The 24,718-nt window shown below is 40.8% G+C and overlaps 2 protein-coding genes across 3 annotated transcripts; both read left to right on the top strand.

The window, feature by feature from the left end:
• The first annotated feature begins 2,955 nt into the window (after nucleotides 1-2,955).
• Nucleotides 2,956-11,227, top strand: serpinf2a (serpin peptidase inhibitor, clade F (alpha-2 antiplasmin, pigment epithelium derived factor), member 2a). Of its 2 annotated transcripts, none has more exons than XM_073479082.1 (9): nucleotides 2,956-3,124; nucleotides 4,333-4,396; nucleotides 4,514-4,754; nucleotides 5,617-5,760; nucleotides 5,865-5,907; nucleotides 6,439-6,584; nucleotides 8,786-8,928; nucleotides 9,034-9,238; nucleotides 9,850-11,227. In XM_073479082.1, exons 1-9 carry the CDS (start codon nucleotides 2,964-2,966, stop codon nucleotides 10,302-10,304), a joined length of 1,602 nt encoding a protein of 533 aa, XP_073335183.1. In that variant the 5' UTR covers nucleotides 2,956-2,963; the 3' UTR covers nucleotides 10,305-11,227. The 2 variants fall into 2 exon arrangements, with proteins under 2 accessions (XP_073335183.1, XP_073335184.1); XM_073479083.1 differs by having other exon boundaries at nucleotides 3,023-3,129.
• A 1,246-nt stretch (nucleotides 11,228-12,473) lies between these two features.
• On the top strand, nucleotides 12,474-19,962 carry serpinf1 (serpin peptidase inhibitor, clade F (alpha-2 antiplasmin, pigment epithelium derived factor), member 1). Its single transcript, XM_073479040.1, has 8 exons — nucleotides 12,474-12,544; nucleotides 16,483-16,543; nucleotides 16,726-16,921; nucleotides 17,084-17,239; nucleotides 17,367-17,570; nucleotides 18,244-18,383; nucleotides 18,455-18,665; nucleotides 19,424-19,962. Exons 2-8 carry the CDS (start codon nucleotides 16,484-16,486, stop codon nucleotides 19,672-19,674), a joined length of 1,218 nt encoding a protein of 405 aa, XP_073335141.1. The 5' UTR covers nucleotides 12,474-12,544; nucleotide 16,483; the 3' UTR covers nucleotides 19,675-19,962.
• The last annotated feature ends 4,756 nt before the right edge of the window (nucleotides 19,963-24,718 follow it).

Below are 24,718 nucleotides of genomic sequence, written 5' to 3'. Positions count from 1 at the left end.
AGGAGAGACAAACTAAAATCAGTTCGAAATACTCACATCCTGTTTGTTTTTGTCTATTTTCACACCAAAAACCACGTCATCTTTAATTCAGCTGTCCTCCTCTCTGACTCTAAGAGAAAAGTAAATTATTTCTTTAGTTGACCATGCAGTGATCAGTGTAGTTTGAATCTTTAAACCCTGAAATATCCTTAAAGACAGATGTGCTGCAACTTCACTTACAGTCGAATGAAGTGAGACTTGAGTTTATCCTCTGCTGTCGCCCAGTGGACACACGTGGACATGCATTTCAGTTATAATTTCTTTATTTATAAGGACTTGACAAGTTCAAGTCAGTGCAGCCTCAGCTGTAACATAGAATAGTGGAGCTAGTTAGCCGAACTCTCTTGCTGACTGCTGCCAAGGCTGGTAACTGGTAGCTGGTAACACTTCATTTCTATTAGTCCGACTTCACTCAACTGATTATAAAAGGTCAAAAATCAGTCCAATTTCCGTTATAACACAAAGGTTGTAAAACAAAACTGAGTTTAAGTCCCTTTATGCTGCATAAGATTTAAAAATCAAACAAACAAAAAACTCAGTTTTATGGTGTGGATTGTTGGGGATGAGTTGAGGAGTCTCACAGCCTGAGGAGTGAAGCTGCTGTGTAGTCTGAGGAGTGAAGCTGCTGTGTAGTCTGGTGGTCCAGCAGCAGATGCTTCTGTATCTGTTGTCAGATGGCAGCAGGGTGAACAGACTGTGGCTGGGTGGGTGTTGTCTTTAGTATCTTTGAGCTCTGTGCAGACATCTCACTTCACTGCTGTGACTGATGCTCTCTACATGGTACCAGTGATGTTCTGGTGGTTTAATCATCCACTGTAGAGCCTTCCTTTAGATTAGATTAGATTAGATTAGTTTAGTTTAGTTTAGTTTGGTTTAATTAGTTTAGTTTAGTTTAGATCATATTAGATTTGTTCAGTTCAGTTAAGATTATCTTAGATCAGTTTAGATTAATTTGATTAGTTTTATCAGTTTTGTTTAGTTAGATTAGTTTTGATTAGATGAGTTTCATTAGTTTAGTTTAGTTTATTTTTTATTTTCGATTAGATTAGATTAGATTAGATTAGATTAGAGATTAGGTCTGCTTGAGAGGCCCATGTCCAATATCCAGTTGCTGAGCTTTGTACTCAAGCCTGTGTTTAGTTTTCCAATCAGCTTCATGAGTGAGATTGTGTTGAATGCTGAGCTGAAGTCAACAAACAGCATCCTGTTGTCGCTGTTCTTATTCTCCAGCTGTGTGAAGACTGAGTGGAGGGCAGTGGATATGGCACCCTCTGTGGATCCGTTGGTACTGAAAGCATACTGATGAGGGCGCAGGCTGGCTGGGATGTTGACTTTGGTAGGGAACCAGATTCTGAAAGCACTTAATCAGGATGGGGGTGAGAGCCACACACAGTTGAGATGCAAACTCCCTCTGAAACACTGGCCCATGGCACTTTAACCCCCAAATGAAAGTGCAGTGTTTTGTAATGGAAGGCCTTCAGATGTAAGCAGCAGCTCTGGGAGGTGTTCATACAGTCAAAATGGTGACATCTAGTGGCAAATCATTGGTGTTGCATTTGTATGGATATACTGTATATAATATATAATATAACATATATAATACTGAGCACAGTCTAAATTTTTACTTCAGCAACATGTACTGTTCTCAAAACCAGTGTGACACATTTGTATTATGTGTGAGGCCTCTTTAAGGGAGATACTGTGTTAAGTAGTTGGCTTTGAGTTTAACATTAATATCAAATACTATAAAATACATCACTGAAACTAGTGTTGTATTGACAACATGACCTTTAATAGCACATTAATGATATATTGTTCTCTCTCCTGGTTTTAACTGTCCACCAGATGTTGAAACCTGAAGTAACACCTGGTTTTCTAAAATTAGTCTATCATCATCCGGCGTGAAAATCTTTCCACCCATAAGTTGATCACTGTTTAGTCTAGTGGTCTTAAACTTAAACTTGAACTCTCAGCTGTTTGAGTGTGTTCACTTCAGTCTTGTTTGTCCTGCATGGAAAATATCGGTTGCATTTCAAAAACACAAATCCTAAATGTCAGGATGTGTGTCATTATGTTCATTTGAACGAGGACATCATCCACCAAAATAAACATGAAGTTAAACAGATTCTTCAATTATGTTGAGGACAATACGTTGACGTACTCTGAAACAAACCTCAGTGACATGATTCACAGAGAGTCTCAGTGACTATTGTGGTTCTGTGGTGAAACTGGAGGATCAAGGTGAACTCTGTTTGTCACACAGTTGCATTGTGGGGGCGTTAAGCTGGAACCAGGCAGTCAGAAGAAGACAAATACACGCCCACTCTCTCTGCTGAATGTATGTGTAGAGCGCCATGATGGCCCGAAGCTGAAGGACGACTCAGTGAACAACACAGTTTCAATCTGAAACACTGACACACACTTTAATTCACCGATAAAATAGTTCTAATGCTAATGATAGTTTAGGTTTGTTTAGATTTTTAGTTTAGTTTAGTTTAGATTTCTTTAGCTCGATTTGGTTATTATTACTTTAGTTTTTTTTTAGTTTAGTTAACTTTAGATTTGGTTGGGTTTGTTTACTTCTGTTTGTTTGAGTTTAGTTACGTTTAGGTTTGTTTAGTTAAGTTTAGGTTTGTTCAGTTAAGTTTAGGTTTGTTTAGTTAAGTTTAGGTTTGTTTTTATTTAAGTTTAGTTTTGTTTAGTTAAGTTTAGCTTTGTTTAGTTTAGTTTGGTTTAGGTCTGTTTAGTTAAGTGATGAACAAATTCAAAGGTGTGCCATAATAATATAATAATCATAATGGCTCATGGATTCACAGCCAAATGTTCAAATTACTGAAAGAAATCAAATTACTGCAAAGAATTTTACAACAATCTGACTTTCTGTCTCTATATTTTTGCATCCCGTTGTGACCAAAGATATAGTCATGATCCGTCCCGGGTTGATTATTAACCCGCCAATAGGGGGGCAGCACTGTTTGAGTCCAGCCACTGCGCTGTCCAGCCCGGAGAAGGTTGACCATATCTGTCTTTACTCTTATTTTATTCATCTCATCTTTTATCTCGTCTGCCTCCTCATCACACACAGGTCAGGTGAGTTCAGACTGTCTTTGAGTTCACCTTTTTTGATAATGCGTCTAGAGATACATTTGCTGTTCAGTTTCAGCACTGCTAAAATACTCTTACAAACTTAATGAAGCATAAAGAGGGTTTTGACATGCACCCACAGAAGATGTGACACCACAGATCTATAGATACAGACTGTGTATTTGAGCGAATGTGAGTGTATATGATCACGTATAGTGTTGGTACTATAGACTCATATATTTCATGTAGTTCAGTGTATTCTGTGTTGTGTATTCAGTGTATTGCAGCTCAGCCAAAAAAAGGTTCTGAAACAGTAACCTTTAGTCCACTGGTAAACACAGCAGCCGTATCTGAAACCTCAATTGACTCTAAACCTACTAGGGAGATAGACAGATGCGCTGAAAGATAACATGACAGTGAAAAACATTATCAACAATTTAATAACCTGGCAGCTTTTGCCATTAGAAGTACAGCTCTAAAGAAGTAAGTCGATCAAACACTTTGGTCCAGACTGAAATATTTTGGCAGTAATTGGACTGATTGTCCTGAAATTTGGTAGACATTCCTAGTCCCTTGAGGATGAACCCTAATAACTAATCCCCAGATTTTTCCTCCAGCAACACCAACAGACAAGATTTAATACCAATATACAGACCATTTCTGTCGGGTTTATTTGAACTTTAGTTGAAGTGAGATTAATACAAACACACCATGCTACCATGCTAACATACATGCTAAGAGCAGAAATGTAGCCTTTGTTGGACTGAATTTAGTCTGACTCACATGATGTGGACTGTTGGTATAAGCCTGCCATTGCCCCTTGCCCCTGCCTGATTTTGTCTTGTTTTCAGGATTGGATGGACCCAGTAGGCTATTGTCTTTTCCTTTTCTCAAGAAGTGAGGACCACAAAATCATCTTCACTGCTTGATGACTCTATCTACTCTCACATTGTGAATTTACGCAGCAAACAGAATAATTAACACATGGGACTCTGTGCAAGGTTTCTGTGCACAATGTTTTTTATCGAATGATGGATTTAATACATACAAAACAAACGCACTTGGGTGCAAAGGCCTTTAGCCATGTTAATGCGACGGCTCGCCTCCCTGCGTTCCTCCCAACACTATTTTGGAGGAGCAAAGTCGCTGCATGTTATGTGTTATGGTAATCGTCTACAGCAATTTTGATGATGTCTCTTTGTGTTTCAGGCAGGTTGAAATGAAGCTGTGTCTTCTTCTTTTCTTGCTTTGTCTTTGCTGTCTGGGACTGACAGTAAGAACCTTATTCTAAAAAACTACCTTGCTAACGACTAAAGGGAAATTATTTATTGGCTGTTTCTTAGTAATCATTCTCTTTATAAGTGAACACTGTCTGTCTTCTTGTTTTCAGGAGGAGCCCAGTCCAGGAACCCCTCATGACTCTGGTCCTGTCAGTGACGATGAGGAGACAGAGGAGGTTCAAAGCTGTGGAGGAAAGCAAATGTTCAGTCCTGAGGAACGCAGGAAGATTGGGGGCGCCATAGAGCGACTGGGTTTACAGCTCCTTGAAAATCTTCCTATTAGTCCACAGCAGCCAAACGTTGTCCTATCACCTCTCAGCCTGGCCTTTGCCCTTGCTCATCTTACCTTAGGTCAGTCAGTTTTATTTTGTTTTTTCATGCTTAACAAACACAGCTTACCATGTTTCTGGTTCTCTGAAAGTGATGCTAACTCCCAGTTACATCACTTCTACCATGAAGAACCGATTCTGAACCAAAATCATCACCACCGCACGTTACAGAAGGAATATATTTACGTATTAGTCTCAGCCTCACTGCCTAGGTCCATAACTTTACGGCTTTGTAATGGTCGGTGTTAGCAAGCTTATGGCTGGGTGCTAATCAAAGTTACACTCAGTTGCAAAGCAAACAAATTCCTGTAGCGTACATTACACACAACAGCAACACACACATACCGGTGAGGATCCAGGAGGAAACGGGCTTCCTTTAACAAAAATGTTAATGCTAGGTGAGGGAGAGCTGCAGTATCAACACACAAAAAGCAACATGAAGAAACAGTTATCGGCATCAAACCTACTATTCATTATTTAGTTGTCTTCAAATGAAGCTTAAAGATCGCAAAGTTTCTCTCTAATGTCTCTCAATATTACAAAATTTGTACAGCATCACCAAATTTAATGGGCTAACTTGAATGTAGTGCTGAACCTGACACATTGAGTCTAAGATGTCCTAAATGGCTGTGCAGAAGATAAAATAAAAATTCTGACGTATCCACAACCTTTCCTCATGTATTACCCTCAATATTTTTTTGTTTCTGGGAACGCTAGCATTGCTACAGATGATTAGTTTGTTGTCATATTACTATAACGGAAAAACATGAGAGCAGCTCTGCCTCAAGAAATGTCTGCAAGTGTCAAAAAAGCCACATGTTAAAGGGATTGTTCGCATTGCGTTGGTTTCCCTGTTTTGTTCAAATTAAATTTTTTTCTTGAAGGTGCTCATAACGAGACGGAGAAGCTGCTACTGAAAAGCCTTCATGCCCACAGTCTGCCGTGTTACCATCACATACTGGGAGGACTTCTACCTCATTTCAGAAACACATCATTGGAGGTGGCAACTCGCATGTACCTGAGACCAGGTGTGTTGTGATGAGTGTTAAACTGGTCATGGTTTTTAAAAAGTTTGGTGTAGCACTCGTCTAATCTATCTTTTCCATTTTCTCTCTCTTCTTTTATCTCTCAGGATTTGAAGTGAAGTTGCCTTTTGTTGAGGAGTCACTGGCCAGGTATCAACTACACGCAGGCCATTATATACGTACACTGGTTTGAATCAGTTTCCTTTCATTAAAGACCAACATCCATTCAGATAATTGGTTGATTCTTTGCAGAGTTTGCATAGCTCAAAATGTTGGTAAAACAGGCAGGCATATTCAAGACTGGTAAGCACTGACAAACTGGCCAATGAGGAGCAATGAATGTTGGCTATGTGGGAGCTAATTGGTAAATTTGCAACAGCTGTGGGGATTAGGTGGTTAAGTGATGGTCTCTAGTGGCATCTGCTGGACATGTGGGGAAAGGCATGGTGTGAAAAGACTGGACAGGTAGTATGTGGAAATGGCCAAAAATGACTGAGGCTGGAGGTTTGAGGAGAATAGAGAAAACATCAACAATCATGACAATGGTACTAGAATCTATCAAACATTGATGGCAATGATACTTAAACAACACAATGGTAGCATGTATATACTTCTACAATCTATAGCAATTAATAGATTACTTTGCTGTTGAACTAAAAAAAAATGTTTTTTCCTCTGCAGGTACCAATCACAGCCCGTCCCTCTGGTCTCTGTGGAAGAGGTCAACCAATGGGTGGAGAATGCCACCAATGGTCACATCCCCAACTTTCTGGAAAGTATTCCACATGACGTGGTGCTCATGCTCATGAACGCTGTGTACTTCAAAGGTGAACCATTCCGCTAAAGGCCACACCGTGTTGTGATTTACACCGATCAGCCACAACATTAAGGGGACTAATGAAGAAGTGAATCACAATGATCATTAAGATACAGTGTTCTGCTGAGAAACCTTTGGTCCTGATATTCATGTGGATGCCACTTGACCTGCAACACCCACCAAAACCTAGATCATGCAGATTAAGTACATCCCAAAGACACTCCCTGATAGAAGTGGCCCTCACCAGCAGGACGATGTGCCCTCAAACACCCCAAAAACTGCTCTGGAATGACCTAGAGAACATGACAAAGAGCTCAAGGTGTTGATCTGGCCTGAATATTCCCAAGATTCCAATCTGATTGAGCATCCATGGGATGCGCCGGAACAAGGCAAATCCAAGGAAGCCCTACTTGCAAGCTACAGGACTCAAAATATCTGCGACCAAGGTCCTGTGTCCAAGCCTCAACGGGTCACAGCCAAGTCCAATCCATGGTAGAGCCCCCATGGATCGGACTTGTTCCGGCATCCTTAAAGGATGCTCATTTTGATTGGGACCTGGGGAATCTGGTGCCCAGGCAAAAACCATGAGCCCTTTGCCATATTCCTCAGGCCATTCCAGATTTTGCAGTGTCATAGGGCACATTGTCCTGCTGCAGAGGCCATCAGGGAGTTTACACGAGGCATTGTACCTTGTCTGCAACAGTGTCTGGATGGGTGGCGAATGTCAAGTGGCATCCATCTGAATGTCAGGACCCAAGGTTTCCCAATAGAACATTGCATTATGAGGAGCTGATCAATATTCTTCATTTCACCTGTCAGTCCTTTCAGTGTTTTGGCTGATTGGTATATACAGTCATAGTAGAGATGGGCATTAAGTGCCCAAAATAAAAAAAGTGATGATAGATCAGTTCATTTGAATGAAATCTCAACTGTCTTACCTCCTCAGTCAATTAGCTGGCTTTATCTCTGTATTGAGGAATACATTGGGCTACTTGTCTTGCTAATAGTTGTGCCACTTACATGCAGAGTGACGCAAAAAAATAACTCTTCTTGGCCAATGTTTTGGGGCATCTGGTATACCCTGTGGATGTCTGGATAACGGCTTTCCATCCAAGACTTCCTCTCCTGTGTGCTGGTCTCTGTTTACAGTCAAAAGAGCAACTTAAGATGCAAGAATGGAGTTGGAGTTGAAAGATTACTCTAAACGCATGTGCATTTGAATCCAAATAGATAAAGAATAGGTGATATAAAGCTAAATCATTGTCAGACAAAGTTTATTGGTACCAAGATTGCATTTCCGCGAATGCATTCCACCTCTTTTGCCCTCCACATGGACTGTTTACCTGCATGCAACCAAGCCAAAACAAACATGATTTGTCAATTCTATTCTACAAACAGACCATAAACGGAAACCAGAACACTTCAGAAAAATGTACCTCAGACCACATCCAATCATCCCCCCTGGGATACAGATTCTGCATTCATATGCAGGTATCTGTTTATATGAATAAGAGGGTCTATAAGTTCCCCCTGGCAAATTGGGATATGAAATCTGTTCTGTCCATCTAGAGCCTCCAGAAGGAGGCATCATAGGAGCATCCAAGCATCCAAAGACCCTTTTATTGAAGCTTTTTACGAGTCTTACAACCCTTTTAATCACCACTCGAGAACAAGATTCCTGAAGTCATCCACATGAGGGAGTTGCTGCCCATCAGCTGGATGGAGCAATCTACCATTTCTAGGGGGAGACTGGGAATATTGATCTTTTTCTTTTAGGATTGCTTTTTGGCATTTTGCCTTTATTTGACAGCCATTTTGTAGGGAGACACAGAACATGGAGAGAGAAACAGGTATAGAATACACCAAGGGTTCCCTGCCGGTAATCAAACTGTTCATTTGGTACTGCCTCATTGTTAATGGGAGATCATTGTCCCAGACAAAAGGACAACATCATCAGCAAACAGTATACATGTCGCCCTAATATCACGAGACCAAACACTATTCAGACCAGGACGGGTCCTTAATACCCTGCTCATGGACATTACAAACAGGAGAGCTGATATCTCCTTACTTTGTGCTGATAATGGAGTGCTCCCTTAACTCTAAAAATGCGAACTCGCATCCAGGTGGCTTATAAGTTTATGTTGTCAAAGAGAAGATTTTTTCTTGACTTGCTAATGATTCCTTCTTGCTCCCGTCTGTGTTTTCCAGGTGAATGGCAGACACGATTTGACCCCCAAGGGACCACTAAGGGAGCATTCTACCTGGACAACCAGAACACAGTGTCGGTGGACATGATGAAGTCTGCCCAGTATCCTCTCCGCCTTCTGCACGATCCAGAACTCAATGCACAGGTAACAGGAGGGTTACATATATAACTGAGGCCTATTGTCTATCTGTTAGGAGTTATTCCACATGAAATGAATGAAATACAAAGAGCATTGTTCTTTTTCGTCCAGGTTGCCAGTTTTGCCTTCAAAGGAAACACCAGCTTCTTAGTTGTTGTGCCTTTGCCCGGCCGAGGAAACGTGTCATCTGTGCTTGGCAAACTGAACATCTCCGACCTTTACAGACGTCTACCTCAGGAGAAAACAATGCAGGTCAACTTACCCAAGGTGAAGCTAGAGTACCGCCAGGAGCTCGAGGAAGCGCTGACTAACATGGGTAAGACTTGAGAGAGAACGGATGTCTGCAAGAAACAACATAGATACCGTGATTGTGGTGGTGATGTCACTTCCAAACAGCTTAAAAGCAACACAATGGTCATGTTGTGTATTGTCACATATTTGACGACTCTAGAACAAACTGGACAGAACACAAAAAGTGTTCAATTTTCAGTAGCCTGAATATGATAAAATGAATACCATCAATGCACCGGGACATGCTGGTACTTGGAAACAGGACAGTGTTTTAACCTGATCAACCACTGATGAGACATCTATTGACACCACTGTTGTAAAGACTTACTTTTGAAAACAAGGTTATTTAACAAGCATCAATAATGCCTTTGTCTGCTGTCCTTTCGAAAAGAAAAAGGGAAAGTTTGAAGTTTAATTAAAATACATGTTTAAATTGCCCAGGCTCCCAACAACCTTTTCCTTTCTTGTTTGTGCTTAAGTGCAAATTATACTTGTGTCTGCACAGCTGCCAGCGTCTTGTAGAATGAAGTTTGATGTTGTCCATGTCCATGTTCTGTCCATGTGGACTTCTTGCCATACACATTACTGCATACCTAGCCCTTCAGTCTGTAACTGTGCCCTTTCTTTCTCTATCAGGCCTCGGCTCTCTCTTTTCAGGTCCTGATCTTTCTGGGATTTCCGACCTTCCTCTAAAGGTTACCGGCGTCCGCCACGCCAGCACCGTAGAACTCAGTGAAGAAGGCGTGGAAGCGTCCGCCACCACTGTTATAACCTCCATGCGCTCCATCTCCCTCTTCTCTGTGAATTCTCCCTTTATTTTTGCCCTTGTCGATGACGCCTCTCTGGCTCCCCTCTTCATGGGCATCGTCACAAACCCGGCCCCCGACAACGACAGCATGCTCAATGATGATCCCCATGGCAACAGTACCATGAGTGACCAGCCTGTGATGGAGAATAGCGAAGACAGCAACAGGTCGTGCAGCGAGGCAGGAGCAGACGGCAGCAGTGTGCAGACATGTAGCATCCCTGCTGGTGAGAGGGAGCAGCTGCAAAATGTAAATGGACTGGAGGGCAGCGACGGGAAGAACTAACAGAGACGAGACCGGCTCCAGACGACTCTGAACCTGCTTCAGATCGTACTTCTCAAAGGAATAGTTTGACATGTTTGGAGATACCAAACACAGATTTTGGAGATACCATGTTGGCTTTGTTGCCAAGAGTTAGATGAGAACATGGATACCACTCTCATGTCTGTCAGGAAAATATGAAGCTGCATCCAGCAGTTCGTTAGCTTAGCATTAAGACTGGAAAGGGGGGAAACAGCTAGCTAGGTTCTGCCTTCCAGCACCTCTTAAAGATCAGCAGTTAACACTATATGTCTTGTTTGTTTAATCTGTATTGCAGACATGACAGTGGTATCTATCTTTGTCAGTAACTCTGCAAGAAAGCGAATAAGCATATTTCCCAAAATGTCAAACTTTTCCATTAAAAGTAGATTCAGAGGTGCATCAGAGGAGGAACTGTGTTGTGTTGTTCAAAAGGCAATGTAGTTCAACATGGAAAAATACAAATAAACTGTGATTTCAGTGATCACTGTTGAGTTTTATAAGAAAGAATCATCAATTTGAAGTACTAAAAACAGATTATTTGTACACGGTAAACTCACTTCACAGGTTTAGCAGATAGATTACATTTAATCAAACTTTTTACGTGTCTTATGTGATGAAAATGTTAAAATACAGTGCTCAATGACTTTAAAATACACTTATTGGCAATGCATTTCAAGACAGTTTTTACAGGAGACTGCTTCATACTAAAAAATAAAATCATATTTTTTCCAACAAATTGTGCACTATGATGTTAAAAGTCATTGACAAAAAGTGTATTTCTGATGTGGGAAAGAGTTTTTTTTAAAACTTTGGATTGGTTTGAATTCACTTGGAGGAAAAAAAAAATCCAACATTTCCCGAAACGTGAGCTCTTTTCCCAACTGAAATAAACCAGTGAAACAATGCATCAAGTTTCTGTTCTTCATAGTCGTTGTCCTGATAAATATGATTATTGGTCTGAGAAATTGTATTTCATTAACACACAGGCAGTTTGTAATTTTAAAAATTCAATTTAAAAAAGACCTCCGATACAAGCTGAGATTATTACATTTTAGCCTCAGCATGGTTTGGATTTTGTTGTTCCAGCTGTTGAACAGCCAGAGATGATTAATTAAAAGGAAGTCATTATTTTGTGTTATTTCGTAACTCAGTGTTTAGTTGATCTGTTCTTTTAAATCTTACTTCAGTCTACGAACAGTTTTCTAATGCAAGAATGTCCAACATATTTCCTATATTATTAATGATTAACCGACAGTGTTGGCCAAGTTACTTTCAAAATGCAATATATTACATATTACTAGTTACCTTCATTTTTAAGCAATATTTTGCAATATCACTGTCTGTGTTGAGTAATATATTACTTATTACACTACTTTTTAGTTACTTTCAACAAAATACCCAAATAACTTCCATAGAACAATTAAATAGCCGAGCTCTTTTCGAATAAATGAATGTTCTTGGACTCAGTGATGAGCAGACAGATGATCACAGTCTGATATATTATGAAATAGGAATAAAAAAATGTAATTGTAGGCTCAGTCATAAGAAACACAACAGACTTATAACTTCTATTATGAAGCCTACAATGACACGACAAGACAAACTCTCTTTTTCCCTTTTTTATTTTATTTTATTATTAGGAATGCATGGACGTGTGATTCAAGAAGACTGAACAAAGAACTTATTAAACACAGAGCCTATATTAATATGGTCATGTTGGTGTGGATGGGTTGTTAAAAAAACAACAATAAACACTTCACTTCGGTCGGTAACGCAACAAAAACGTTTCTGAAAAACGCTTTAAATCGATCCGACCTGTCTGAATCCTGATGGCTGGAAAATGAGACGGAGAGCAAAATAAAACATCTGGCTCAGACTTAATATGAGCCAGATGTTTAATCCAGCGAAATACTGAACTGTCTGATCCTGAAGTGAGCCGTGAACTTCACATATGATGTCAGTAAATACAGTAAAGTATCCTCTAGTTTAGTGTTGAGCCGCTCAGTGGAAATAAACAGGCACCATCCTGTGAAGACAAACACGCTGCAGCCTCTTTGGCTCCCGGTTCATCTTCTGTCTGTCTGTCGTGCGCGCTCCCGGCGCTCTGTTGGCAGCCGCGGGGACGCGCCTCGTTGATCCAAGAGGCTCGGCTCAGAGAAGCTTCGTCTCATCCTGCAGCTGGACGGAGACTGAACGACGTGGACCGACCGGACAGAGGAGAGGTGAGGACGCCCTTCATGCGCTTTTACGCACAAATGTAGACGTTTGTTCTGTGATGTGACCGCAGCAGGTTTGTTAAATGATAATTAATGAACAGTTAATTCAGCTGCACGATGTTTGAGACAGAAAGACTGAAATGAAGCTCAATTACATGTTTGATGAAGCTGCAGAGAAGTCAGATCCAGATCCGTGCAAAGTTTTGGGCGTTAAGAAAATAAAACCCTCACAGCTCTCTTACTTTTATTTATTTAACCTCGAAAAACCTTCTATTTACTGTGTCGAGGTACAAAACAGACAAAATAAAAAATCCAGGGTAAGTGTGCTCAGAGGTACAAACAGGGTGAAAACAATGTGAGATTAAAAATGAATAAATACAAGATTGAAGAGCAGAAACATTCACAGCAGCTGATGAGTAAAAGCATTTACAACCAAATAAAACAGGAGGATGAGGGCTGTGAGCCTCCACAGTGACAGTAAAGAGTTTAAGTTTAAGGCCTTTTGCACATTATTACAGTTTGAGGTGTCACAAAATGACATTTTAGCTGATTCTGTTCTGAATCTAATGGATTGTGGAGCAACAACCTGTTCTGTCAGCTGTGAGTTGAAGCTTATAAGATCTACAGATGAACAGAGACTCATGCTGAGACACAAAGACTGTTAAAGATTTTAACTTGAAGCATGAACGTGAACTTTCTGCAGCGTCTCTGTGCCAAGAAACACAATCATATCAGTCGATTTTCCATCGATCAGATTATATAATCGTTCTGATTTCAACGTCCTCGGTGTCAGCTCGGGTTCACTCGAATTAAACTTTAATCTTTACATTTTCATTGAAATCTCATGAAACAAACATAAGATCACATTAATGTGTTATGAAATATATCAAACTTTGTCCTTCGTGAAGACACGTCAGGTTGGAAAGACTTTCTGTGCCAGTTAACTGGAATCATCTCAGGGTCGTGACCTCAACTTTAAAAAAAAGAAAGTCTCTGCTGAGATATCAGAGAGTTGATGATCAGCCAATGAGAAAACATTCAGACTGCGTGTCTGCTGTGTCAGCGGTTCAGGACTCTGCAGGTCTCCATCAGACCTGTTCAGACCCACAGAGGAAACAGTTCAGATTGTACAAACTGAAGCTTTAATGATCCTCGTGACGCCTCCACATGTCCTGATCCGTCTGAAAGTTGCTGACATGATGGAAAAAATCCACCTGAAGGTCCCGAACAAACCGAAGTTAGTTTGGTTTGACAAAATCTTCACAGCTGCGACTGTAACTGAGATCTTATTGATTTATTTCCCACAATCCTCTGTTGCCTTCAGGCTCTGGTGAAAGCGTCCAAACCAAACCGTGCTGCGTTCAGGGGCTGTTGGGATGAAAGACTCAGAGCAGACGGCACAATAAAGTGAAGCAAACGTGACTTTAACTATAATCACCAGTTTATTCTGTAGTTTTCTTTTCTTCATTTCATTTCAGAGCCTCGTCCTGCTGTTGTCTCTCTGATCTTCTCATCCTGTAAAAGAAACAGAATCAACATCAGATAACAGGATCAGTTTGTCAGGTGTTTAATTCACTGGATTCACAACTGATTTAGTTTTTCTTGATTTCCAGAAAATGCACAACATCACAACACACGTTGATATTAGAATATAACAATAATAATAATAATAATAATAATAGAATAAAGGATGAAATCCTGAGTGAGTAATCTTTATTAAATGACTTCAGATTGTTTGCTGGAAGTTTGAAAGTGAAGATCTGAGTGAGAGTCAGGAGGAAGAAACTGCAGCCTCGCAGCTTTTTGGACGACACCGTCTGGATTTCCCATCATGCATGGTGTGTGTGTGTGTGTGTGTGAGTGTGTGTGTGTGTGTGTGTGTGTGTGTGTGTGGTCTGAGGTTCGGAGGACAGACTTGTTTTTTGTGAAACCACGACAACCAGGTCCAGATGTGTTCAGAGGAACAAAAGAGACATTGTGTGTGTGTGTGTGTGTGTGTGTGTTTGAACTGGACTCAGAGCAGTGTGTGTGTGTGTGTGTGTGTGTGTGTGGGTTTGAACTGGACTCAGAGCAGTGTGTGTGTGTGTGTGTGTGTGTGTGTGTGTGTGTGTGTGCAGCTGCTCCAAAGTCTTCATGAAAATATAAAGCGTTTCATCTCCAGCCGACCTGCAGAGCTCCTGTGGAGCCGCTCGGTGTTTATGAGATGATAGTTTCGTCACATAATTATATAAAAACAGTTTTTAAGAAAACTGTTGTTTGGTGAGTCGGTAAAGTAAAGTTCGGTGTGTTGAGTCCAGACTGCAGAGATGATCCGCTCTGTCTCCAGGCTCCTCGCAGCGTCATCAGTTTGGGAGGTTTCCACTGGTTGTGTAATCTCAGCTCAGTCTCCTCAAACACTGGTTTACAGTCTGTCTCCTTCAGGGACCTTTTTTTCTACAGACATATTTTATAGATATTTGATATTATATTCATGTGAGAACATCACAGAACAACTGATAAACTGCAGTTATGAATAATGAACACAACAACTGCAGGAAGTTATTTGGATGAAGTATTTTTCCTGTGAATTTTCCATCAGAGATGTTTTTATTAACTTTTTTATACATTTCTCTCTGTTTTATATGGTTTTCTTTTTTACTTTTTTGCTATCATAAAAACTTCTTAGGCTTTTTTTGACACATTCAGAGTTTCCTTCTCTCTGATGCTTGGCCAACGGTCTTTTAGCTCTTTGGTGGTTTGAGCTTTGTTTCTGATGCAGGATGAGGCTGTTTATCAGAGTGAAGACTGTGAATACAGCTCGTGCTCAGGTCTCCACTCTTCTCTCACCCTGTCTGATTTTATATCTTAATAATAATTTAGTTTTCTCTGCAGAACTGAATAAAATGCGGAGGAAATAAATGCATGCTGTATTTACCTCGAGTGGAAATCAGTCGCTGGTTGAGTCCCAGAACTCTGATGATGTTGATGAAGTTAACATACAGTGAAGTCACATGAACATATCAGTGAAACGTCGGTAACGTTCAGGCCTGCAGGACTTTAAAGTTCATGGTCTGTTTTAATTCAGAAAAAGTCAGCAGAGACTTTAAACATGAGATTTTTATCAACAAACTTTCTTATAAGGTCTTTTGTTCCCTGAACCGCAGACTGGAGTCCCGACCTGAACCCTGGAAATGTTGCATAATCCTGCAGTGATTATGTTTGACTGCAGCGTAATTATGAAAAAGTCAGAGGCAGGAGACAGGACGCTCATTATGTGGCGTTTCCCTGCAATTATACAAAACACTGTTATGAATGTGGACGATGTGGCTCCGAACGTCGTCATTGTGTTTAAACGGAGGACGACTTTTCTCTCTTGACGCGACTGTTTCTTCACTGTCAGCAGCAGTTTGATCCACTTCTCTTCTTTTGTTCCTCTAAAGTTTTTCTTTCACTGTGACTCGTGTTTCTGTCGCACATTTGAGATCGGGCTCAGGTTGTCTTTGTCACTTAAGGAGCAATTATAGCAGGTTCATTTAATCATATATTTGTTACCACCAGGCCTGGGTATCGACCCTAATGACTAAAATGTGGCCGTTACAAATACTGTAAAGTACTGGAAGTAAATAACATTAAACAGAGCTTTATAATGAGCTGAAGGTCTTTGATTATCCGTCAGACAGACACAGTTAGGGGCGAGCTGGTGAACATAGGAGGTGGTGGAGACCAAAATCAGAGAAAAAAGAGAAGGAATATTGGTTTTACGTTCATCAGGCGCCACAAACACGACTCCATAACTGATGGATGTGTTCAAAACAAGTGGACAACAATGGTTTTTACAGTACAGATGCATCGAGCAATTTAGCATATTTTGTTAAATGAAAAAAGGAGGTCTTGAAGCTTCGTCTATCGTCTGTCTCATGTAAGAAATGTATAAAACTCCTTTCTCTTGTTTTTTTCTCTTCCAGGATGAAGCAAACAGCTTTCCTGCTGGTGTTTGGAGTCGTGCTGAGCTTCTGTGAGGCTCAGGTATCCACATCACCTGCTCAAATGTCATGATGTTTTGAGTATGGTTTAACTTTAGATGAGTCTCATCATCATCAACAAATCTCATGTGCAGCCTCAGAACAAAAATGTTCTAGTCTTTTAGTCTTTACAAAATACAAGAAACACAATTTTCCTGGATTCATGTCTGTCTTGATCTGTTCCAGACGGATACAGGAGGCGAGGAGGCGGGTGGAGAGGAGGAACATGTGGAGCTCTTCACCACCCCTCAGACTAAGATGGGCGCCGCCACCTCGGACTTTGGCTACAACCTGTTCCGCGCTCTGGCGAGCCGCGACGCTACGACCAACGTCTTCCTGTCCCCCATCAGTGTGTCGGCGGCGCTGACGCAGCTCTCCATGGGTGACAAACACACAACAAACTAAATCCAGCACAGTTTAAAAACATGCTGGAGGTTAGACTTAGAGGGAAAACATCTTTAACGTTGAACAAGGAAATAAGCACTGAAGAAGCCTGAATCTGAAATATGTGAACTCACTTTACATTTTTTAAATCATCCCTCAGGAGGGTCTGAGCAAGCTCAGAGGCAGCTGTTCAGGGCTCTGAGGTACCACACCCTGCAGGACCCCCAGCTCCACAACACCCTGAAGGACCTGCTGACCGCCGTCAAGGCGCCCGGCAAAGGCCTGAGCACCGCGGCACGCGTCTACCTGGACCGACGTGAGTTCATGGAGGGGTTTTAGCCACAGGGTATAAACATCAGGGATTCGTATAATCATGTATAATCAGACGTATAATCATGTCTCTTTTCACTTAAACGTGTTATAATTTTTATTATTTCTCTCAGGACTTCGTCTGAAGCAGGACTTCCTCACGCTTGTGGAGCAGCAGTATGGCGTTCGTCCTAAAGGTCTGCAGGGAGTAGCCAGAGACATGAATGAAGTCAACAGCTGGGTGTCTCAGCAGACGGGCGGGAAGGTTCAGAGCTTCCTGACTTCGTCCTTCCCCCGAAACTTCGGAGTGAACACCGTGAGCGCTGCCTACTTTAAAGGTACGTCAAGTTTCTTATAATCTTTGCGGTAAAACAGTTTGACAGGGAAGCTCACAAGCTGGTGGCTGGTTTGAATCCCACAGTGCCGCCTGTTTGTTTTGGACAGTTTGATGTTGCTTTTCAGATTAAAACTGGACTTTCATTCCACAGTCAATTACATCAATTCTCCATGATTTGATTCGATTGAAACATTTTTTTCCACACTGGCAGCTGGATTAGTAAAGATCAACAGAGCTCAACTCTATCCTGGAGGCTTTATGACAAGTTCAAATAATATTCAGCAAAAATAAAACAACGATAAAAGCCTTCAGTGATTCAGCAATAAGCAACAAAAGACAAATTCAGTTTGTTACAAAGTTCAGTCTCTCTAATCTGTCCAGAGTGAACCCTCTTCACAAACAAATCAATAAAGGATCTTTGGCAATGTTATCAGTTTATATAGTTCAGTTTAGTTTTTCCTCCATGAGCGAACCCCCTTCTCAAAGAAAACAATAAAGGATCTCTGAAAAAGAAAATAAACCCAACCATCTCCAACGCCGTCAGCTTCCTTCCTTCAACTTATCGAAGCGAATCAGAAACTAAAAGCTCATTTCGACTGATGTTGATTTAGAATAAAAAGTCATGACGTCACTAATGAACGTCAGTAATGACTCAGTTTTCTGTCTGTGAACAGGGAAGTGGGTGACTCGCTTCGGTCAGAGTGGAGCGACGGAGAACTTCCAAGTGGATGGTGGAGCTTCAGTCCGTGTTCCCATGATGCAACAGGATAACTACCCTGTGAAGATGGGTGCTGACTCAGATTTGAGCTGCGTGGTGAGTGTTTCTTTGAAACATGTCTTCAGAACGTTAAACTTCATTCCCAAGAATGAACGTTTCTCCTCCAGATCGCCCAGATCCAGATGCAGAACGACGTCAGCATGTTCATCTTCCTGCCGGATGATGTCACCTCCAACATGACGCTGCTGGAGGAGAGTCTGACCGCCGAGTTCGTTCAGGACCTCTCCATGACGCTGCTTCCTGCCCAGGTGTCCCTGACGCTGCCTGCACTGAAGTTCAGCTACTCCACAGACCTGCAGCCTCTGCTCAGCGACCTGGGTGAGTCCCAGCAAACACTGTCAGTATTTTAGGTTGATTTTCAACAAATACAGATGCAAATAAAGATCCAAACGCCTCTTTAAAAATAAAAAGTATGAGTAGAAGGTGTTTCATGCTTGTAAAAATAAAAAAACAATGTAAAAAGTTAAAAACTGTCCATTAAAGTTACATTTTTCTCACTTAAATATTTTCTTGGTTATTGTGTCTAATAAAATGCTATTTATGTTTATTTAAATATAAACATCCACCTGTAGCAACACAATATATATAGATCAACATCTAAATAACCTGTGACAAGATATGTAGCTACATAAAACTTTGCTTCAGACTATAAAAAAACAAGTTAATCATTCCTCAAGAGTTTAAAACATGCCATCATTACATTGAACATAGTGACATACGATTATATAGTATATAGTATATATATTATAGTCCATATATTTGGTTTGGATTACAGTTTTGTGTTCAGCAACAAAATCAGGAACAAAAGCAGGAAAATAAGAAGACATTTATTTAAATAAATATTTAGAATTAAAATATTTGCCAATTCATTTTCAATAATCTTGGAAATAAAATAAAGTATCATCTGCAAACTTGAGTATATTTGATGCAACACTTGTCTACCTTGATACCTCTTTAAAACAGGAAGTGATGTAATTTATTTTCTTCTTCCTCCATCTCATCTATCGACCTCCTCTTTCTTCTTCTTGTACTATTGCTCCTTTTTTCTGTCCTCCGTCTTCCTTTCCTCCCTGCAGGTCTCTCCGAGTGGCTCGCCAACACCGACCTGGAGAAGATCTCGGCTGCACCCGCCAAGCTCACTAAAGTCCATCACAAGGTCGTCATGGAGACGGCGCCCGAGGGGAACCAATACCCCGGCGCCACCTCGACCCCGAGCCACCTGACCTATAGGGTGGACCGCCCCTTCCTCTACCTGATCCGAGACGAAGTGTCGGGGGCTCTGCTCTTCATCGGCAGGGTGGTCAACCCCAAGACCCTGACAATGTAACACACACACACACACACACACGCACGCACACACGCACACACACACACACACACACATGCACACATGCACACACACACTCTTAGCAGGTCCTAGGAGGGATTCAGGTGTTTGTGGTGGCAGATATTTGTGAGGATATTTGATTTAATTTGATTCTTTACTTTTCATGTTGAAACATTATTAATCTGACCGACACACAGACACACTGACGAGTTTCTCAAAGGATTGTTTTTATAAGAAGTCAAATATTGTCATTTGTTCAAACAAAATAAATACGACAATGAAACGAAACATGTCTCATTTTTGTGTCATCAGATTGTTTGTTTTTGTCAGTGTCATGCTGTCCAGCACAGTTTCTCTTGGAACCTTCATACTGGATGATTCTGAGTTTAAAGTTTTTCCTAAACTTCTCTTAAATGCAGAGTCATTTTTTCCCTTTTCACTCTATCAAAACGAGAGATGTTTGACGGGCGGAGCAGAGGGTCATGGTCAGCTCCGGAGGAGAGAGTCGGTGCAGATCCAGAACTTCTGGAGGAATAAAAACCTGGAGTCACATCAGATTGTGCTCTGATCCGGAGCCGTTGACCGACGGGAGGAGAGCTAAGAGATTACTATTTAACTTTTGGGGTTAAAGTAGGGATTATACAGTTACGTTAACGTTACAGAGGGCAGAGGGGAAATAGATGAGAGAGAATCAGAGTCTCTGGTGAGTGCTGAGTTTAGTTAGAGTTGACCTGAATTCAAACACCCTGGCAGAGGTGTCAAAAGTTCACATTGTTTCCTCCAGTAGAAGGTACTTGTGTAAACAAGCTGAAATCAGGTTCACAGACGAGGTGATGGTTTAAAGTTTTCTTCAAGTTATGTTTCGTCTCGTCTTTTTTACTTTACTCACCTGTTCTGTCACTGAACTCCTGCAGAAGGTTATCTTCTCATGGACTCATTTCTGCCAGTTGTGATGTTTAAGCTGTCTGAGGCTTCTGGGAAACGTTGTTTGTCAGTTGCTGATAAAACAAATATTTACTTAATCAAATGTAAGATTTCTTTTTTCAAAAACCCTCCCAACCACATGAAGCGAGCAACACGACATAGAGTTGAAAGTCTCAGTTCCAAGGCAGTAAGTAGGTACGGTATGAAAATGAAGATTTAAAAAAAATAAGATGCACATTATGACCAGCAGGGGGAGCACATGACACAGTATTAAAACATTATTACTCAACTCTCAACAATCCAAAATTTGTGAATGAAATGCAGCAAGAAAAATATTTATCTCTTCTGCAGGAGTGTGTTTGAGGAGCATTTTTACTAAACGCAAAAATACAGAATTACAAACTACACAGCTCTCTGTAACCCTGATCTGAGACGGTGTTCACATTATTCAGATTAACTCTGTTAAACTTTTATCTGAAACGTCTCAAACTGGAGTTTCTCTGCAGACACTGAAGCAGCAGCTCGGATCAGTTTCTGAACTTTTCTCCACATGTGAATCTGATCTTCATCGCCTCCCACCGTCTGCAGGAGGAGATGTTGGACCGACGTGTGCTGGCAGAAACATCTGACATCAAGCACATCTGATGAGCTGTGGAGACAATTTCATGTGTGTGTGTGTGTGTGTGTGTGTGTGTGTGTGTGTGTGGGGTGCACATGTGGTCTGGATTTTCCACACGGTCTGAGATTCCTGAGGTTTCTGAAATGTTTCCCAGAAGAGAGCAGGCTGACGGAGAGGAAAAACAGAGAAGAAGAGTTGGAGGCCGAAAACTTAAACATCTGCAGGAAATCTACAGAAATCTTCTCTGTGTCCTCGAGATTAGTCTCAGTCAGGAGTGGAAGAAATACCGTCACAATGACCTAAAAGTACTCTATTACAAGTAAAAGTCTTTACATGGGTACAATAAGTATTCAAAGGTGTTTTTGCAGTGAAATGTGTGACTGGTCTCTGAGTCTATGTGATATAATCAGATTCTTTATGCTGACGCAGCAAGTTACTGCTGGAAACACTTTATAATGGTGGATTAGTGTAATGTGGGACGTCTCCAGTGGGTGTAGATCTTCCTCAAACAAATACAAGTGAGTAAAACTCTTATCCTATCATGACCTCTCAAACGACCAATCAGAGCTTCGTGTAGAACAATCTTCAAACTGGAAGACCAACATGTGACGGATGCATTTATGATGTTTGTTCAACACTAAATACGGTAACAGTGTGTATTAATACACTTTATGAGTTATTTTAATAATCAGAATCAGGAAATGCAGATTGCCTGAGACAACTTGGCACCTGATAGGTCCACCAGTTCTTCTATGTGTTTGATATCTGCGATTTTTATTTACACATTAACTGTATAACTACAGTTACTGAATACTGGCGTCGTGTACATGCAGCACCTCTCAGTGTCCACTAGAGGGAGACAAACACATAAAAACTCCTTCAGCGCTCCAAACAACACAAACATTCATCAAACTTCACAGATAAATATACAAAATGATATCTAAATATTATAAGTTTAAATTCCTGCTCTGTGGAGGATGAACTCTCATATTTTAATCTGTCTGTAAATATTAAAAAAAATAATTATTTACAAGTCTTCATAAATATTTATAGTCCATAAACTCTCATTTGTCACTTTCTACTTGAGTTTGGAGATTTGAACCTGTGACCAGAGTTGCTCAAAACACTTGAGCAGGAGGTTAAAGAGGAAACAGGCTGTGACAGAATCACTGATGAAGTGCAGATGACAGGAAACCTGCAGAGGTCAGAGGTCAGCAGGAAGGAGGTCAGAGCCGTCTGAAGTCGAACAACAAAACTTACGGAGGAGTTAGAAAATACAATGTTCACTTTTCTTTCTGAGGTTGATCATCTTAATGTGTGTGTGTTCAGGGGTCAGGCTGGGGTTAGCCTAGCTTAGCATAAAGACTGGCAGCAGGGGGAAACAGCTAGCTTGGCTCTGTCCAAAGTTTTAAAAGTACAAATGAAAACAGTAAGTTGTTTGTTTCCTTGTAAAAAGTGTCAGTTTGTGGCAGCATGGCTGTACCAGCCTGTCTGCTTCTGTGTCTAAAGTGCTAAAGTCTGTTTGAACACACTGTTTACACTGAGTTCACCATTTACACTCAATTTATGAAAGAAGAAACATTTTATTGACAAAATAGGCTACTTTTTTGACACCTGTGGAGAAAGTCCCCAGACTCCCTTTAAAAATCTTCCAATTTAGTGAGTTGCTGAGTTAGGAGAAACTTTATAAACTATGTGAAACAATGTCTAGTTGTGTCTTTCCTTACCTTCACTCATTTACACTCAATTTATGGAAGAAGACATTCTATTGACTAAACATGTCACATTTTACAGATACACTAAACAGTAACCAGTATAGGCTACTTCTTTGTCCCCAGACTCCCTTAACAAATGTGTCAGTTTAGTGAGTTGTTGAGTTGGAGACACTTTATAAACTCTGTGAAACTCTGTCTCTGACTGATTCTTCATAATTTGGACCTTCTTGTGAATTCAGCAAATGTTCTTCGTGTCTGTTTGTCTCAGTGACGTGACATCTGATCACAAGTTTAATTAATAATAATTAATAATCTGGTGGGTCTGTGTTTCTTCACCGAACTGCATTTAAGTCGTCTCTCTCAGAGTGACGATCGTCAGGTGGTTTATTTTCTTCATCTATTCGTGTTTTCGTGTTCTTTATTTTGTCTTTTTATTGAAGCACAACTCGTGTTTATCTCCTTCCAGGTTCTCTTCAGTTAGAAACTTCTGCTTCCTGAAACAACAGTTCGCTAGAAATGCTAAAAAATGTCTTTCTTCAGGTTTCGCATTGAGAAGACTTTAAGATATCAGATTCCTGCAGGAAGACGACTGTTGATGTACTCACACTGGGAGTATCAGTGGTTTTGTAACATTTGATACAAAAGATAAGTTGTGTAACTGCTCTCACAGGATTGTGGGTTGTTGCACTGAAGCGTTCAGTTTGCTGATCAGGTGAAACGAGGTTCAGACGGACGAACCTCCAACATGTTCTGTGGCGTTTGTCAGACTGATCGGTTCATGTTCGAGCCTGCAGCAGAAAACAAGTCGACAGAGTTGACGTAGTTTTCACCAACAACGACTCGAAGCTGACGCCTCGACACGTCTGACTGAAGCTCATCAGAGCTCAGGAATGTTTTATATTAAACTGTGACGAAGACGTTTAATTTCGTCTGTCAGCGAGTGATAATAAACCATCACAAGACTAGAGAGAACATTTCAGTGAGAAGTATCCAACGTCACCAGAGACCCTCACAGAAGTGAAACAATCACTGGGTTCAGCTGCTCTGGTGGACGAGCATCGTTTCATTGTGACGGTCCACAGCCTGTCACTACTCCACCTGTTCAATCAGCCTGTTGATCCGCCTCAGCTGTCGGCTGGAGGTTCGTCTGCACAGGAGACAGAAGTTCTCACTGACTGAACAAATGTGTGATGAAAACTTCTTTGATACTTTGTTCTGACCTTCTGTCTTTTCTTTTATGTAAAGGCACTGTGTTACTCTGCCTTCTTTTATTGTTTTAATGTTGTTTTCTTGTTTGTAAAGCACATTGAAAGTTGAGATTGTTTGTGTACATAAAAAAGTACTGAACTCATGAAAAATGAGAGAAAAACAAAAGTGTTGCCTTTATGTTTTAGTTTTGTGAAAATGCGCATCTTAATTATTTGTCGACTTAGTTCATGTTTTCTGTCAGTTTGTCCCGTACAGACTGAGCTCATCGTCAGTACGACTGTCAGCAGTGTTCACACACCGAGACGAACAACTTCCTCACAACACAAACTGTGTCAGAGGAGCACAGACACAGTTAATGTCCGTTATTGTCTCTGATTTCACGGCCGTTCATCAGAAGAATAAAGAGTTTGTGTTTATATGTGAAGAAGACAAACACATTTCTTTCTGAATTTCTTGATCATATCTTGCTTTTTAAATTATTTAGTATTTTTCATTAAGGCTTTACTTTGCTGCTCTAATACAGGATCATCTTGTCTTATAAATCATCTTAATTTTCATGTCATGTGAGAAGAGTCGT

This window comes from Pagrus major, chromosome 13 (assembly GCF_040436345.1).
Source record: "Pagrus major chromosome 13, Pma_NU_1.0".
NCBI lineage: Eukaryota > Metazoa > Chordata > Actinopteri > Spariformes > Sparidae > Pagrus > Pagrus major.
The sequence above is the reverse complement of the archived record's forward strand: the minus strand, read 5'-3'. Positions and strand labels throughout refer to the sequence as shown.

Bases quoted from the DNA above. Each gene is read 5' to 3' on its own strand.
- serpinf1 (XM_073479040.1), top strand. From the start codon at position 16,484: ATGAAGCAAACAGCTTTCCTGCTGGTGTTTGGAGTCGTGCTGAGCTTC. The intron at 17,571-18,243 runs GTACGTCAAGTT...GTCTGTGAACAG, and splicing joins GAGCGCTGCCTACTTTAAAG to GGAAGTGGGTGACTCGCTTC. The intron at 18,666-19,423 runs GTGAGTCCCAGC...TCCTCCCTGCAG, and splicing joins GCCTCTGCTCAGCGACCTGG to GTCTCTCCGAGTGGCTCGCC.
- serpinf2a (XM_073479082.1), top strand. From the start codon at position 2,964: ATGATCCGTCCCGGGTTGATTATTAACCCGCCAATAGGGGGGCAGCAC. The intron at 4,755-5,616 runs GTCAGTCAGTTT...TTTTTCTTGAAG, and splicing joins CCTTGCTCATCTTACCTTAG to GTGCTCATAACGAGACGGAG. The intron at 5,908-6,438 runs GTATCAACTACA...TTTCCTCTGCAG, and splicing joins GTTGAGGAGTCACTGGCCAG to GTACCAATCACAGCCCGTCC.